The sequence below is a fragment of the Suncus etruscus genome, chromosome 11 (assembly GCF_024139225.1).
Source record: "Suncus etruscus isolate mSunEtr1 chromosome 11, mSunEtr1.pri.cur, whole genome shotgun sequence".
Classification (NCBI taxonomy): Eukaryota; Metazoa; Chordata; class Mammalia; order Eulipotyphla; family Soricidae; genus Suncus; species Suncus etruscus.
This window is the reverse complement of record NC_064858.1, coordinates 40,866,877-40,885,125: the sequence shown is the minus strand read 5'-3', so window position 1 is coordinate 40,885,125 and position 18,249 is coordinate 40,866,877. Positions and strand designations below refer to the sequence as shown.

The 18,249-nt window shown below is 44.1% G+C and overlaps 1 protein-coding gene across 1 annotated transcript in view; it reads left to right on the top strand.

Moving 5' to 3' along the window:
* The window catches only part of RFX4 (regulatory factor X4), a 178,487-nt gene that overhangs the window by 41,125 nt on the left and 119,113 nt on the right, over positions 1-18,249 (top strand). The window contains exon 3 of the mRNA XM_049783113.1: positions 6,324-6,384. Coding sequence (XP_049639070.1) covers positions 6,324-6,384 — 61 coding nt within the window. The remainder of the gene's footprint in view (positions 1-6,323; positions 6,385-18,249) is intronic.

Genomic DNA, 18,249 nt, shown 5'->3' with positions numbered 1-18,249 from the left:
GTCTCAGCTGGTTAGTGTTGTCTCCACTTCTCAGAGCTGAGCACGAAGGCTCAGAATGTCTCAGTGATGCTGTATGAGTCATTCATTCATTCCTGAGACCAAGCAACCCCTAGTGTATGCAAGTGGTGTGATATGTAGTGAGTTTGGTCTGTACCCACCAACTTTATGCACTTCCATACTAATGAAGTGGTAGCACCCACCTATTGTACCAGAACTGTGTGGCTCCCTCCAGGTGCTGTTGGCCTAGGCCCTAGAGCCATGAGAGCATGACCTGTCCTAGGCACAGGGCTGGCCAAGCCTGGTGGACAAGTTGAGGGGGACCAGAGGTACAGGATAAGGAGAGGGACCTAGGCACACTTCATTCTGACCTTGTGTAGGAGTGACTCTATTTACCTTTTCCACCCATGCCTGGTCCCCTGGGACGCCGCCATCTTTTGCAGATTAGGAAATCATGGCCCCTCCCTGCAAGAGCTAGCAGGTGGGGTATGGAGGACTTGAGCCTGGAACTGTAGCACCCCAACCCTCCCCCTAAGTGTCTGTTAGAATCCCAGAGATGCTTGGCTCTGGGAGTTGATTTAGAAATGACTTCAGAAAGCCTGTCTAGAGTACAGGCAGGGGTGGGGTGGGGAGGAGGGAGATTTGGGACATTGGTGATGGGAATGTTGCACTGGTGATGGGTGGTGTTCTTTACATGACTGAAACCCAAACACAATCATGTATGTGATCAGGGTATTTAAATAAAGATATTTTAAAAGAAAGAAATGTCTTTGGGGCAGGCATGTAAGGAATCATCCGTGCAAAGTGGAGCAGGACAGAACAGCAAGAAAAGCAGTTTCTGGGGCACTTCTGGGGAATGGGGTTACAGTAGTCTGCTTTTTCTGGTTTCAGTCAGAAGAGCCAGTAGGCATTGAGGGCAGCAAGCCTGGCATGTGTTATGAGTAATGCAGGATTCAGCTTCATACCACTTGTGAAGACCTATGTATCTGCTTGAAGGAAAAGGTGTGGTGCACCAGAGAGGTAGTACAGCAGATAGGGTGCTTGCCTTGCATGTGGCCTACCCATATTTTATCACCCATACCTCATATGGTTCTGCAAATACACCAGATGTGATCCTTGAGTGCAGAGTCAGGAGTAAGCCCTGAGCACCACTGAGTGTGGCCCCCAATCAGAACCAACTATTAGAGACTCTACTGTTTCCATCTCCCCCTGATTTTCCTGCTATGTCACCACTGCTTCTGGCTTCTTCAAGGCTGGGCTGGGCTTGCACTCCATGCTGGCACTGCCCCAGTCCTCAGCAGCCCCTTCAGCCCCCCCAACCCAGATTTTACTCTTGACTCTTACATGAATTAATTGGTGATGATTTATGCTCCACACAACAGAGATCACATCTGTCCTCTCTTACCCTGATGCCTGGCAGCAGGCCAGCTAGACGAGATACTCAGAGCATTTGATGAAGGAATGACGAGTCGGCAACATGTGGGGAATGAGAGCAGGGGCTCAACAGAGACAGAATGCCTGGGTGGGAAAGGATGCTTTTTGACTCTGAGCATGATGGTCTGAGGGGGATTAGCCTGCCTAGGTGGGACACCTGTTTGCTGCAGGAGCCAGAGGGTCCTTATTGACTGAAAAATATGCAGCCCTCATCCAAATACCATCATTGTCCTCCCCTTCTCCTGACTACATGACAGCCTGGATATTATCCATCTCCTGCAAGTGTTAGTTTTTATTTATCAACTCGAGGGTCACAGGCTGCAGAAAGAAAAAGGAGGTGGCAGAGTGAGGTGTGAGGACCAGACCATGGAAATACTTGGCTGGCAGACACTGCTCTGTCTGGCATTTGTTGCAAGTAGAACATCCTGGGCATATGTTAGCCTTGGGATAAGGATAAGAATTCTGGTGGCTGAGCTCAGTGGTGGCTTGGGGAAGAGCTGGAATCCCTGGCCAGTTGGCCTACCCTCAAAGGTAGTCTTCATTTGTGTCAGGAAATGGGCCATCACAGGGATTCTCCCAGGTATCAGGTGTTATTGGACAGGGGTCACTGCAGTGGGATCCCAGAGTGAACAGTGAATCTCTTGTGTGTTGACCACCCCCAACCCAGGATCCCTCCTCCATGTTGACTCCCAGTTCATCTTCCCCTTTGCAGCACCCCCACCCTCAGTATCCTCTCAAAGGCTCCCTAGCACTTGTATTGTGTAGGCTTATTTCCAAAAGGCAAGGAGTATGTGAGTCTGTGTGAATGTGAGTTAGTGAGTGAGTAAAAGAGAAAAGAAAAGAGAAAACTGAAATGTTTAAAGACAGACACACAGAGTTCACTAGTCATTTTCATTGAGGGACTTGGATTTCTAGTTTTCTTTTTTCTTTTTCTTTTTTTTTTTTACTACTTTGGATAATTTTTATTTATTTACTTATTTTAAATCTTTATTTAAGCACATGATTACAAGCATGATTGTAGTTGGGTTTCAGTCATAAACAGAACACGCCCCCCTTCACCAGTGCAACATTCCCACCACCAACGCCACCCTTCCTCCTCCCCCGCCCCTGCCTGTATTTGAGACAGGCATCCTACTTCTCTCATTCTTCAACATTGTCAGGCTAGTTGTTAGTGTAGAGTTTTATTTTCCTTGAAATTTTCAAATTAAAAACAAAACAAAAATTTTAAAAAATGTTATTTTTGCAAGACAGAATACTGACCATGTCGCTAAGATCAGCTCATGTGACACCTTCTGTTGGGGCTGATATACCCTAGTGAGTGTCTACTGGGTGGGGTAGTCCTTGCAGATGAGACTGTCTTTGCCCTTCAAATCTTCCCCAGCAGAGAGGCAGGATTTCCAGTAACACCTCTTTGGCATGCAGCTCCAGTGGCTGAGGTTCCTGAACTCTTGTTCTTAGTCAAGTTCACATCCCCTACCTCTTTTTGGGGGTAGCTGTTGTTAATGCTCTTGTTTAGAGACATCAACTTGGTACTTCAACAGGATAATGGGATCCCAACCTCTTCACTCTGTTGCTCTGATTCTGACAAATCCCCACTCCCCCTCCCCTTGCACCTGCAAGGTTTCCATAACTGGTGACCTTGCAGGTTCCTGGTCTGCCCCTCTTTTTCTATATCCACCACTCCCTGCCCTGACTCAGTACTACCTTCCTTGCCACCTGGTTCTCTTGTCTAATGCTCTCTAGTGCATGGATTGTTCTGAAAATATTCTTCTGTAGGGCTGGAGTGATAGTACAATGGATAGGGCACTTGCCTTGCACTTGACAAAACTGGGTTCCATCCTCATCATCTCACCTGGTTACCCAAGCATCTCCAGGAGTAATTCCTGAGTACAGAATCAGGAGTAAATGCAGAGAATCACTAAATGTGGTCCTCAAACAAACAAACAAACAAACAACAACAACAACAACAAAGTAGCCACCACATCTGGCCTCACCTGGATGACAGCATTTTTCACAACTTCCTTCTTTGTCTCTGTCCCTAACCAGCCTTAAAGGCAAGAGCTTCTTTTCTTTATCCTGAGTGTGTGCCTGACATCAGTAAAGTACAATACAAATAATTGATCAGTTAACTCACTGGAGCTTTTGAAGGTCTTTGACAATATTATTTTACTAATGAGAAAGAGTGAAACCCCAAGGTTAAGTTTGCTTAGTTATGGCCAATAAAGTCTATTAATGGATTCTAGAAGAGAAACTTTGGGACACATCAAGTCCAGACAGATATGCTGAAATTCTAGGAAGCAGGTGGGATACTAGTTCTAGAGGAAACACATTTTAATGGGCATCAGCAGGGAAGAGGGGGAAATGTATTGAAGTGGGTTACTTTGTTTACATACTTTGACTTTTTTGTTTTCTTTTTTTGGGGAGGTCACACCCAGCAGTGCTCAGGGGTTACTCCTGGCTCTATGCTCAGAAATAGCTCCTGGCAGGCTCGGGGGACCATATGGGATGCTGGGATTCAAACCACCGACCTTCGGCATGCAAGGCAAAGGCTTTACCTCCATGCTATCTCTCCGACCCCCATACTTTGACTTTTTTTTAAAAGCAATTGGGAACCAGAGAGATAGCACAGTGGGTAGGGCACTTGTCTTGCACTAGGCTGACCCAGGTTTGACCTCCAGCATTCCATATCGTCCTCCAAGTCCTACCAGGAAAACCCCCTGAATGCAGATGCAGGAATAAGTTCTGAGCAACACTGGGTATGACTTAAAATCAAAATTAATAAATATTAAAGTTCAATTGATCGTGTTGTATTATGAAACAAAGCCTTTTCATTTTATTTTTCTTTCTCTGTGCTGGGGCTAGAGCTGACATCCACATGCCAGGCACATACTGTCCCGAGCCATCTCCCTGGTCCTCTTGCCTTTTCATTTCAACATGTGCTGTGTGTAATTTCTAGTATCTGGGTACTGAAGTCAAGTGACTGAGCTTTCTGGATGACTTCGAGTGGTTGCCAGATTGTTAACCAAAGTCTGATACTAGTTAGCACTCCCTTCAGGGAAGAAAGAGAAATGGCTTTACCACTTCCACACCCACACTGGGCATCATCACTATTTAAGTCCGGGGCTACTCTTAGAACTGTAATGTCTTATGATTAATTTCTTTTCATTTCTGTGTGCACTCATGTGCAGTTCAAACTAATTCATTCATGCTCCTGTGTGTTATTTTTATTTATTTGGGGGCCACACTTAGTGATACTCAGGACTCACTCCTGGCTCTGTGCTCAGGATCACTCCTGGCAGAGCTCAGAGGACCATATGGGGTGCTGAAAATTGAAACCACATTGGCAACATGCAAGCTGTGTTATCATTTTGGCCCATGCTATATTTTCCCCCACAAGGTTACTAAAACATTAGTTGAAGACTTATATAACAATTTCATTAGGGACCAAGTCAAAGGCACGAAGGAGTGGGAACCACAAAGATGCCTTTAGACCATTGTTAACTGCCTTCCCAAGCAGAAGCTCCCAGGACCGGAGCTCCAAGAGAAGGACCTGTGCAGACATAGTTTAATAAGCAACAACAGTATCTGCTACAATGCTTATGGGCAGATGTTTTCATCAGAATTCTACCAATGTTGATAAGAAAATATGTTCTGAATTCATGTATTAAGCTAATTAATAGAAATTAATTCATGTATTAAGCTAATAATAGAAATTTTTAGCACAGCAAATTCATTTGCTTCCACTTACAGTTTTTATTTTCTTAAATTATTTCATGGATATAAACTTTTTCATATGTTTCTGCCACAGATTAATTTCATTAACCATTTTACATATTGTTATAAAGTTTTATTAATTATTTTTACAGGTTTTTATATTTAAGTCTGCTCTTTATTTTTGGTCATACCTGGAGAGTCTCAGGTATCATTCCCAGTGGGGCTTAGGGATTATTCATGGTATCAGTGATTGAACTGAAGTCAGCTGAGTATAAGTTAGTTAAACACCTTAAGCTCTGTGCTGTCTCTTTTGCCCCATAAGACTGTTATTGATACCAGTTTTTGTGAGTCAGATTTTGTGGATCAAGACATTTTCTTCAGGGCATATGTGATAGACCATAAGCTAGGGCATGTACCTTGCATGTAGCTGACCTGTATTTAATCCTTAGCATCCCATATGAATCTGTATTATAGAACCAAGAGTAAGCCCTGAGCACCACTGGATGTGGCCCCAAAACAAATAAAAACAATCAAAAAAACAAAATGACATTTTCTTCAATATTGAATCTATTCATAATCTTCCCAATAAATGAGATAAGGCAAACGACATGCATTTCTTTCTCAGTGAGTACAATCCTGTGCAACTCTTTTTTTTTTTTTTTCAAACACTGCTACTTTCTTCAGATTCCCACTGCCCAAAAAGAAAAGGATGCAAACACCTCTGCTCTGGGTACTGCTGACCCAATTCTCCAAACACTTCCTGCATTAATGGTTCCTTTGTGCTTACATGCAGCAAACTGTAGGTGAGGTGAGAGTGTTCTCGGGCCAGCCCTGTGGAGTCAGAGTCTGCTCATAGACTTGGATATATTCAAAATACAAAGTGGGGCATGTGGTTGTGTGTGTGTGTGTGTGTGTGTGTGTGTGTGTGTGAGAGAGAGAGAGAGAGAGAGAGACAGAGAGAGAGAGAGAGAGAGAGTTAGCTTCCTCCATCTTTTATTATCAAAGACCTGCCCGCCCCAAAAAAAGCCCTGCTCATCATCTTCCCTAATGAACAAGCCAAGACGTCTGTTTTCACAGCCCTGCCATTTGTTGGGAACAGCATGTTTGTAGACTGGAAGATCTGAGAGGTCTTTTCTAGTTTCCTACTCAAGTCACTTTCTCTCTCTTGCCTTTAACAGATGAGGAAAAAGAAAATAATAGAGCATCCAAGCCCCACTCCACTCCAGCTACTCTACAATGGTAAGTTGCATTCCTAGCTTATACTCATGAAAGGGGTGCACATGAGGTGGGTTTGGGGCTCTTGGAACTTTGTCCCCATCAGTAGGGTTTGGGGGCCTGTGAATTATTTGACACCACCTTGGTCTCTCTGCACATCAGTGTAATTTAAAGCTGGGTAATAAACGCTCATCTTAGATGGGATCTGGAGACTTGAATTTTCAAGTCTTTTTTTTTGGGGGGGTGGGGAGTAGAGATTTTCTTTCCATTCATCAAAACACTACAAGGGCTGGACCCTGCATGGATGGTATGAGGAAATCGCAGTGGAATCTCTTATGTTAAATAGTGGTATTGCAGCAAATGATGAACTTTGTAAGTATTCTCACCCCTACCAGTGAGTGAGTTCTCTGATTTAATCATTAATCAGAACAATACTATGAGTCTTTCAACACTGATAACGTGAACAAAATGATCTCCTTGAGGGGGTTTCTCTCATATTTGCAGACCAGGATCTGGTGTAGTCTTCTTGATGGCTGCGTTCGTATTTGTTGTTTACCAAACAATAGCTTTATTAAGTTGCAGCTCTGAACACTAGAACTCTCAGTGCTTAAAATTCCACCCCTCAGATCTAGTCAATTAAAGGCTGTAATTTCTCTCAGCACAGCTGAAGGAATGAAGAAAGTACATCCAGGAGGAAGAGAGAGCAGGGGAGAGGAAAGGGATGGAACACTCATGCGCTGGCCTTCCTGCCTAGCATGCGGCCATTCTTTGACGTGGTTACTTAGCATTCTACTCCCCAGACCATAGATGAGGAAAATGAAGCTCTGACAAGTCAATTCTGCCTGAAAACATACCCAGCCACGAAGAGGCAGAATGCAGTATTAGGAGTGGCTGGGGCTCTTAAGAGCAAAGCCCAAGCTTTGGAGGAAGGAAAAGAAACACCAGGAAGGACAGGGGAGTAACAAAAGATGGGAAGAGGAAGCAGATGGGCTTTGCTACGCAGATAAGAGATTTTGTGTCTCATCTGTACTGGGCAGGGAAGCTGCAGTGGAGAGAGCTTTCCGGAAGTAATCAGATATCTTGACAGGAGTGCCAGCCAGCACAGCTCCTTGGCCACCAAGCTTGCTAAGGTTTTCAGGTGCTCCCTTTCCAGTCTTCTAGCCACTTTCCATCACTGTGTGTTTCTAGTCCATTTCTGTGGCATTTGCTACTTTTTGCTTTATTGAAAATTTGACTCTACTTCCTCATCAAATTTCCCCAAGCCTTTGTCCCTCAAAACCCAACTGTTTATTACAATTTAGCAAGGCCTGGGGGGTGAGGTGAACTGTCAGGGACACATGTTTTAATAATAGAGCAGGTCAGTCCTTTCAGGGTGAAGAAAACCATCTGATTTGTTTCTTGACCTTTTATGGTTAGTGTGTGTGTGTGTGTGTGTGTGTGTGTGTGTGTGTGTGTGTGTGTGATTCTTGACTCAAAAATCACAAAATGACTGTATTTCCACCACCTGCCCAGCCTTTGCTCCTGCCTAGGTCTGTTCACCTGTACTCTATAGGAACATCGCAGGAACATTGGATTCAACAGGACAGTAATGGAGGGAAGGAGTTGGGACTAGTCAGGCTCCAGAATTATGAGATGAGGTATGGGTGCCTGGTCAGTCTTAGGGTTTTTCTGCTGGCCAGTGGGCACAGAATTTTCCTGTACCTCTAACTGTACAGAGCAGCTGTTTTCCTATAAACAATAAAGGAAAGATCATTCAGGAAAATACTTCATCTTTAAATCACAGTATAGTAGGGTATTGTATCTCTCTCTCTCTCTCTCTCTCTCTCTCTGTGTGTGTGTGTGTGTTTGTGTGTGTGTGTGTCTATGTTCAAGGCCAAAGTAGTTTTGAGAATTGACTCGTTTTAGTCTTCTTATCAAAGTCACCAGGTTGTTCAAACATCAAGTTGTTCTTTTATTGTGTTCTGATTTAACTTTGAGGGTAGATTTTATTTGTTTGGGGCTATCTAGAAGTGCTCAAGGCTACTCTGGAATGAGTGTCTGGGGGTTCATTCCTGGCAATGCCCTGTCATATTAGACATTGACCCCAGAGTGCCCACATGCTTTAGAGTCGGACACTGAGTAAACTCCTTGGCCTGCCTTAAGTTCCACATAATACAAAATTTCAGTCCCTGCACCTGCTCTTTAGCTGGATTCTGGAAATGCAGCAGTGGAATAGAACCAGGCAGCAAGGGATGAGGAAGGGAAATCATGTTTGTCAAGTTGTCCTATTAATAAGATGCAAACTGGGAGTCTATTTGAGAGACAGGGGCCATGCAGAGAAATAGAACTAGCCAGAAGCTGTTGTCTCAATTGAGTGGCGAAGGGGGTGATGTGGAAGATAACCTAAGCTACTTTTCTGACAAGAAATCCTTGATGATAGAAGGACAATGTGAGAGGCAGGGGCCTAACCCTGAGATCCGCCTCTATCAAGGCCATACTGTGGCAAACAGACCAGTCTGTGCCAAAGCAGATGTAGCAGAAAGGGGGCATCCAGGTGGTTTATGGTACCACACCTTTATGTGAGGGCCCTTATGGTAAGCCTGTGTGAGGGACCCTGGGAGAGGCCCATGTGGGAGGAGCGCTGGAATAGGCAAGGTGGTGTGTGCTGCAAGGTGGCTGTCCCAGAGACTTCTGCTCCCATGGGGAGTTTTGGTCACCTTAGTGGACCTGTCCAGAGAGCTGGGAATGCTCCCTCAATATTCTCATCCCTTTTTCTTGCCCCGTCTGAAGAAGCTTCACCAGGAAATGTTGTCTTTACCTTTACTGAAAATCAGACCCTCAGGGCACTGGGCCCAGCCCCCGGTGGCAATGTGGGCATATGAATGTCTGAAGGTCTTTAAGCATGGAGAGAAAAACTTTTCTATCCTCTTAAATAGGATCCATGCATCAGACTTTAGATGTTCGGACAATCTTAAGAGTTTAACCTCCAAAGCGAAGTGCCACAGAGAGGGATGGCCCAGTGGGCTTCTCTTCCTCCATGCATGATCTTAGGGACCACCCCTGCTGTCCAGGAGAGGTAGCATTGGTTTTGCTCTTCTGTATACAGTCCACACCTCACCATCCTGCAGGCCCTGCCCAGAGCCCTGCAAGTTCTCCCCACATGCCCACCTGCCAGGCACCCCTTTGCACCCCTGCAGAAGCTCATCTCTGCTCAGGACGTAGGCAATACAGATGAGCCAGGTGCTCCTGTGCAGGAGAACTGCACCACTTTGATTCTGCTTACTCAGAACAGCTCAGTGACTAACTCCCTCTCTGAGACCTAGACTCCCAACTGTGGCCCCCTCACCCCTAGGAAATAGAATATGGTGCCTCAGGACAGTACAGGTGTAAGGGGACCAGAAAAAGGTCTTGGGCCTCACTGCCATGGGCCTCCTCTATCTCAAAGCACCCAGTTCAGCACCTGCAGTGCCCTGGAAGTGGGTGAGGAGCCAGAGTGCCCCAGAGACCATCCCCATGACCCCAGCACATAATACAACCGCCAGGCAGCTCAAAATAATCAGGGCCACGTGATCAGGAGGCCAGCAGAAAACAGGCAAATATTGTCAAAATGCCTACTGCCAAGCCCTTTCCAGTCTCCTCGGTCACGAGGTTAGTGTACCCCTTGCCCCCTCCACTCCCTTGGGGGAACAGGGAGCCGCCACTGGAATTCTGGCATACAATGACCCCTATTCACAGGAAGATCTGGGCACCAAAGCACTGCTTCATCCCTTCTGCCTGCCCATTGCCTGCACATGCCCCTCTCTTTAGCCCTGAGATCACACACCTCCCTGCCTCCCTGGCACCCCAACTCCCAGAGAAACTGCCTGGTTAAGTCATGAGTCTTCACTTTCTGCAGTTTACAGAGTAGCAGAAGCCCTTTCCCAAAGGAACAATCTGGAAGACTAGACCAGATGGAGGATCACTTGTGGTGGGGGAAAGGGTGTGCATTTTGTTTTATTTTGTTTTGTTTTGTTTTGTTTTGTTTTGAGCCGACCTGGCAATGCTCTGGGCTTACTTCTGGATCTGTGCTCAGGAATTACTCCAGGCAGTGTTGCGGGACCGTATGATTTGTATTGTCCTGATGACTAGTGATGTCCAGCATCTCTTCATATACCTGTTGGCCACTTGCCTGTCTTCTTTGGGAAAATTTCTATTTAGATCTTTTCCCCATTTAAAAAATATGAGACTGTCTTGTTTTCTGGCTATTGGATTTATGCATTCCTATTGTGTTTTCGTTGTTGATTTATCAGGTTTGTGATTTGCAAGTATTGTTTCCCATCTGGCAGGTTCTTTTCCTTTTGAAGCAAATGTTATAAAGGTTGTTCAATTCAAAAGCTGACCCTTCTTCTCTCATTCCTTCCCTTATTTTGTTCTAGATGCAGTGCTAGGACAAATGCTTACATAATTAGGAATTTGGTTTGGTTTCTGCATTCAAAGGATTTTTGACTAAAATGTTAGAGTCACCTGAATATTTTAGTCATGGCAACTAGCACTAATCATGTCCAGGACTGACTTGTTGGCCTAGACCAGCTTGAAGGCTGGAGACATTCTCTGAGCCAATGGTTCTTCCCTTCATTCTCCAGTTGAAGGAAGGCACAGCTTGAGTTCAAGTGCCAGCTCCCAGAGAAGTGCTTGAAAGTGGTGGACAGGATTCAAACTCAGTGATCCCAGACACTCAACTCAGAGCTGTTAGTGGACTGAGTTAAAAATGGGCTGAAGTGGTAGTATGGCTATTACATTATATTACAACTAGTATGGCTCTTGCCTTGCACATGACCAACTCAGGTTCGATTCCTAGAAATCCACATCACACCCTACCAGGAGCGATTCTTGAATGCAAAGCCAGGAGTAAGCCCTGAACACTACCGGGTGTGCCCCCCCCCAAAAAAAAAAAAACTGGAAAAGAGTGATGGGAATATCCCTAGTGGCAGGGAGAATTCTGGGAGTAGAGGCCAGAATTCTCTCAGCCCCGTAATTGGCTCCACTTATGTGAGCAAATATAATATGAATTTGGTATAGAGGAAATGATTCTTAGGGAAGTCTGAGTGGGAACTAAACAGTGTCATGGAAGAGAGGTTAGAGGTGAGCCTTGAAAGATGGTGAGCACAGCAGGACAGAATTGGCCTCCTCCTGTAGTAGATAGGCCACAGAACCTGCATAGCAATTTGGGTCTGAAGACATAAACCATCTATTGCCAGGACAGAGGTGTAGCTGGCAGGTTAGTGACAAGAAACCAAGAGGCCTTTGGTGGCAGAGGCCTTGCCTGCCCCAGACTTCCATGGAGAGCACATTAGACCACTGCCTAGTTCTGATAAAGTTCCTTTGCCCCTCCTGACTCCTCAGATCTCTCTGGCAACTTCCCTGATAGGTTACTATGTTCATTTAAAATTTTTTTTTCTGATTTTTTTTTGATGAAGAGAGGAAAATTAAGTTTGTTCTGGATAGTTTCTTTAGGGATCAGTCAAGAGTAGAGGCCCCCGTGGACATGTCAGAGGGACTGTTTGGTGGGGCTCCAGGAAGGAGGGCCTCAATGTGCAGTGTTGATACGAATCCACCTCGGGCACCACATGCCCACACCTGGCGAGGAGTCTCTAAAGATGATCCCCGGGGATAATGGCTCGTGTTGGCTCCAAGACCGAGTTCATTATCTCCCCATAATAGGCGAGGCTCAATTCAAATATGAGCAAGTTGTTAAGTAGAAAATCAGAAAGCAGAAGAAATGGGGAATTGTGTGTGTGTATGTGTTTGTGTGTGTGATCATTATGAAAACTCAGGTAATAATGGAGCATATTGTTCACTGAGTCAGGCTAATGAGACTCTGCTCCAAGTCAGAACAGAGGGAAATTTCATCCGATCTGAGAAGAAATAATTAACAGCCTTTCTTTCTGCCCCTGCCTTGTTCGAGGAAGCGGACATTCCAATTAGTCACCTCGATGTACACACGCAGACCCTCTGGATTCTGTAAGAAGGCTGCGCCCACAGTGATGCTTTTCCTCTAGAGAAAATCATCAGACACCTAGGGCCCTTCATGCCAATTACATCTCTCCCTTCATAGAGCTTATTAAAATGCTTCATAGTCATAAGCCGCCTAGATACCTTAAGGCAAAGAAACTCGAATAAGAGGAACGAAGCGTGGGTCAAAAACTGTTGCCCATTCTCCAGAAGGTCTTTGGCTGGCGACTGCTTCATTAGTCAGCTTGCAGGAACTGTGACTTATGGCCCTCTCATTCAAATGGTTTGTTGCTGCTATGGGTTTCTGGAATAGAGCAGGGGGTGCTAAAACCTTGATCTTGGGGGCCAGAGATATTACATCGAGGTAAGGTGCTTGCCTTGCACATGACTGACCTGGCTTCAATCCCTAGCACTCCAGTTAGTCCCCTGAGCCCTCCGAGTGTGATCCCTGAGCATAGAGTCAGCTATCACCCCCAAGCACAGCCTGTTGTGAACCCCAAATCAAAAGTAAGTAAATAAAGTCTTGGTCTTGTTTTTTGTTTTGTTTTGGGTTTACACCTGGATGGTTTTGGATCTCCATCTCTTGGTAAGATTACCTAGGCAAGCAAGCAATAAGATTGATGTAGATGGTGAGGGGAGACAAAAAAGAAAAAAGATTGATGTAGAAACTGAAGTACATAAAGTGTAAGTAAATCACAAGCAAGGAGTAATCAGGGAATTCCATGAACACCCATGCTCTCTGATGCCTTCTTTCTCTCCAGAAGTTGCTCTCCTGCCTTTATCAATCACAGGGGAAAGTGAAGCCCCCATTCAGCCATTTAGTCCAGACAACCTCATAGTTCCCTTCTCTTATCCTAGAACAAATGATTTGTCCATACCCTAATGTTTTCATCCCTCCATCAGCTCATGCTTCATCACTCTTTGCCTGGACTGTGGGAGTAGCCCTAATGGATGTTAGATAATTGCATATTTTGGATTTTATTTTCTTACCAGATATATTCCTTGTACATTCATTCAACAAAAATAAGTTATCAGATTCTCTATGTCAGGCCTCAGTAGTCCACCTAACTCATGCCACTGTCACAGGTGCCACTATTATCTTTCCAAGGGATAGAATAACATTATCCTGTCACCTCCAGGCAGACCAAAGCCTAGATGGCTTGTTCGCAGTATCAAGGAGCATGTGTTTTTTCCAAGGTAACATCTTTGTGGGACAAAACTCATTTGTTCAATTGTGTTCCTGGTCCTGACTTCCTTCACCCCAACAAAATTAATTTTAGAAAATCATGAGCAAAGGTAAGTAAAACCATGAAGGCTCCTCTTTTCCTCCCTGTAACTTGTCCTGAACCAAGTTCCAAAGAACCTACATTCTTTTATAATTTTCATTTATTTTTTTATTTGTTTTTTTGGGGCTATACTTGATGGTGCCCAGGGCTTATTCCTGACTCCTTATTCAGGGATCACTCCTGACCATGCTTGGGGGAGGGGGGAGTACCAGATGAGATGTCGAGGATAGAATTTGGTTAGCTAGTGTGCAAGGTAAGAAGTCCCTCCCACCCCTGCTTCCACTTTCTTCTCTCTCTAGCCCAGTAGCTTAGAGAGACACAGGCTCTGTAACAATTCCCCCTCCCCAAAACAAGTGCCACTTCTCTCATCTAAAACTTACCTAAAGGTGCCAGAAACATGGGAACTCATGTTTTGCACACATAAGACCCCAGTTCAGTGCACCTTGTGGCCCCCTGAGTACAGTGAACATAATCCTGGAGACCCCCATCCTCACTGTCCAACACTACTCGGGTGGCCCATTATCAGTGCTCAAGCATTGGAATATCCAGCTAGTTTGGCTAGGTGTCACTGGGTGGCCCTGCTTGGGAGTGCCACCCTCCCCAAAACCCAAACTATATGGTTATTAAACCTATCTGAGATGATTATTGTGGATACCAATTGAACAACTATGGGATAGCTGGCCTGATAGTAAGAACTCAAGGTAAACTGGTTATTGTCACAAAGCTCTCATCTCAGGCCATTCAGGAACCCTTAATTGCCTCCTATCATTTACACATAAATCATGGTTGCCTTATTTTCAGCTGCATCTTTTTTCTCTTTTTTAAAAAATAATATTTTAGGGCTGGAAAAATAGCACAGTAGTAGGGCGTTTGCCTTGCATGTAGCTGATTCAGAACTGATGGTTCGAATCCTGGCATCCCATATGGTCCCCCGTGGCTGCCAGGAGCGATTTCTGAGTGCAATGCTAGGAATAACCCCTGAGCGTATCCAAAACAAAAATTTTGTTTAAATTGAATCATGATATATAGTTACAAAAATGTTTATTATTGAGCTTTATACAATGTTCTAATACCCATCCCTTTACCAGTGCACACTTCCTTCCACCAATATTCTCAGTTTCATTCCTGCCTCCTCATCTCCTCTCTGACTCTATAGCAGACATGCTTTCTTCTCTTCTATTCTATCTCTCTCTTCCTTTTAGGTACTGTGGTTTGTAATATTGTGATTGAATGGGTATCATGCATATTATTATACCTCCTTTCAACACCCAGTATATTGTGCAGAATGATCATTTCCAACTATCATTGACATAGTGGTCCCTTCTTTGCCTAAACTCCATTCCCCCTATTTGTGGCAAGCTTCTTACCATGGACTGGTCCTCCTGGCTCTCATCTCCATTGTCTTTGCATATTATTTCCTATATGCATTTTTAATATTATGCAAATGAGTGCATCATTCTATGTCTGTTTCTCTCCCAATTTATTTCACTAAGTATGATAATTTTCATATCTGTCCATGAATAAGAAAACTATGACTTTATTTTTCCAACAGCTGTGTAGTAGTCCATGGTATTTGATGTACCATCATTTCTTTACTCATTTGTTGTCAGGCACTTGGGTTATTTCTAGACTCTGGCTATTGTGAATAGTGCTACAATGAAAATAGGAGTGCAAATGCCTTTCTTGCACATTTTTGAAGTTCCTATGGTATATCCCCAAGAGAGATTGCTGGGTCATACAAAAGGTCAATTTATAGTTTATTGAGAAATTACATATTGTTTTCCAAAAAGGCTGGACCTGTCTAAAATCCCACCAGCAGTGAATGAGAGTTCTTTTCTCCTCGTATCCATGCCAGCACTTGGTCTTGTTGTCTCTGTGGCATTAGATCATATCTCACTATTGTTTTTATTTGCACCTCCCTGTTGATTAATGATGTGGAGCATTTTTTTCTATGTGCCTTTTGACCCTCTGTATTTCTTCTTTGAGGAAGTTTCTGTTCATCTCTTCTCCCTATTTTTTGATGTGGTTGGATGCTTTTTTTCTTGTTAAACTCTACCAGTACCTTATAGATCTTAGATATTAACTCCATATTTAGATTGGTAAATAATGTCTCCCAATATAGGGATAGTCTTTGTATCCTGGGTATCATTTTTCATTTGAGGTGCAGAAGACACTTGGTTTAATGTAGTTCCATTTGTTTATCTTTTGGGGGAGGGGGTTGGGTTACACCTGGCAGTGCTCAAGGGTTACTCCTGGCTCTATGCTCAGAAATCACACCTGCTATGGTAAATAGTGCTTCAGTAAATATAGGTGTAAGGAAGGGGTTTTTGTATTGTATTTTTGTGTTCCTAGGGTATATTCCTAGGAGTGGTATAGCTGGATCATATGGGAGCTCGATTTCCAGTTTTTGGAGGAATCTCCGTATCACTCTCCAGAACTAGTCGGCATTTCCACCAGCAGTGGATAAGAGTTCCTGTATCACCACATCCCTGCCAACACAATGGCTAAAGAAACTGGTACATATACACAATGGAATATTATGCAGCCATCAGGAGAGATGAAGTTATGAAATTTTCCTATACATGGATGTACATGGAATCTATCATACTGAGTGAAATAAGTCAGAGAGAAAGACAAAGACAGAGAATGGTCTCGCTCATCTATGGGTTTTAAGAAAAGTGAAAGACATGTCTCCACAATTTTCAGAGAAAAAGTGGAGAGGCTGGACATTACAGCTGACCTCATGAACCTCACCACAAAGAGTGATGAGTTTAGTTAGAGAAATAACTACATTGCGAACTATCCTAACAATGAGAATATATGAGGGAAATAGAAAGCCTATCTAGAGTACAGGGGGCGGGGAGGGGAGGAGGGATATTTGGGTCATTGGTGATGGGAATGTTACACTGGTGATGGGGGGTGTCATCTTATACGACTGGAACCCAACCACAATCATGTTTGTAACCAAAGTGTTTAAATAAAAAATATTATTAAAATATCACACCTTGCAGGCTCAGGGGACGATAGGAATGCCAGGATTTGAACCACCGTCCTTCTGCATGCCAGGCAAATGCCCTACCTCCGTGCTATCTTTCCAGCCCCCCATTTGTTTATCTTTGTTTTCATTGCTTGGCCACTGTTGCTTAATTTTTGAAGATCAAATATTTTATCCTTTAACTTCAATATCATGAAGAGTTCTGCCTGTTTTTCTCTGATTTCAGGCTTGATTTGAAGGTCTTTAATCAATTTTAATTTGACTTTAAAAAAAAAAAGGTCTGAGTTCATTTATTTGCATGTGCTGACCAGTTTTCCCATCAGCACTTGTTCAACTGATAGTACTTCTTAAATATTCATTTTTGTTTTTTGCTTTTGGATCACACCCAAAAGTTTTTGGTCACACCAAAAGTCGGGGGTATCTCCTGGTTCTCTACTCAGGAATTACTCTTGTCAGTGCTTGGACATCTATATATGATGCAAGGGATTGATCCTAGGTTGGCCACATGCAAGGCAAGCACTCTACTCACTGTACTACTTTTTCAGCCCTTTTCTTTCCTTCTTTAAATATCAAAGTCTCCTAAATTATCTCTTTAATTTGTTATTGGGTTATTTTGTGTTTTTCTGTTTTGGTTTTGGATTTTTTTTTTTTTTTGGTTTTTTTGGTTTTTGGCCCACACCCTGTGTCGCTCAGGGGTTACTCCTGGCTATGCGCTCAGAAGTTGCTCCTGGCTTCTTGGGGGACCATATGGGATGCCGGGGGATCGAACCACGGTCCATCCTAGGCTAGCGCAGGCAAGGCAGGCACCTTACCTCCAGCGCCACCGCCCGGCCCCTTGGTTTTGGATTTTGAGCCATATCTAGTAGTGCTCAAGGGTTATTTCTGGTTTCGCTCTCAGAAATTATTCCTGGTAGGCTTGGGGGACTATGTGGGATGCTGGGGATTGAACCTGAGTCAGCTACAAATAAGGCAAATACCCTACCTTCTGTGCTATCACTCCGACACCTGTTGTTACTGGGGGGGGGGGGGAGTTGTTGTTATTTTTTCTTTTTTGTCTTCATGGAGGCCACACCTAGTGGTACTCAGGGCTTACTTTTGACTCTGAGCTCAAGAATCACTCCAGGAAAGCTTGGGGGTCATTATAAATTGCCAGGGTTTGAACCGAAGTTAGCCGCATGCAAGGCAAACATGTATCTAGCCTCTTAAATATTCTTATTTCTGAGTGTTACTCTCCCCAGTATAGGCACCAAAGGGAACTAGGTCATAGATCTTGTCTTATGTCAACATAGCAGCCTACAGGAGCCAGGCAAGAAACAGAAATAGATTGGGTGGAAGGAAAATAGGGAGGAGTGAGGACATTGGCCAAGTGGGGGGCACACATCCCTTTGGCCAATTGTTGCCATACGGGAATATGGGCCCAGCATTGCCACATCTCAGCCTTTTCAAAAGGAGCCAGAAATCCAGATTCATCAGCAAAATGTCCTGAATTTCAGATGTTGGGCCAACACTGTGTAGGCCAAACAAAGCAGGCCTGTGAGACCCCAATTTGTGAAAACGGTCTTATTCACATGGCCCGACACGTTTGTGCACAAGCTGGTTATTTGAACCTCTGTACTCACTTTACAGAGAAACAGCTCT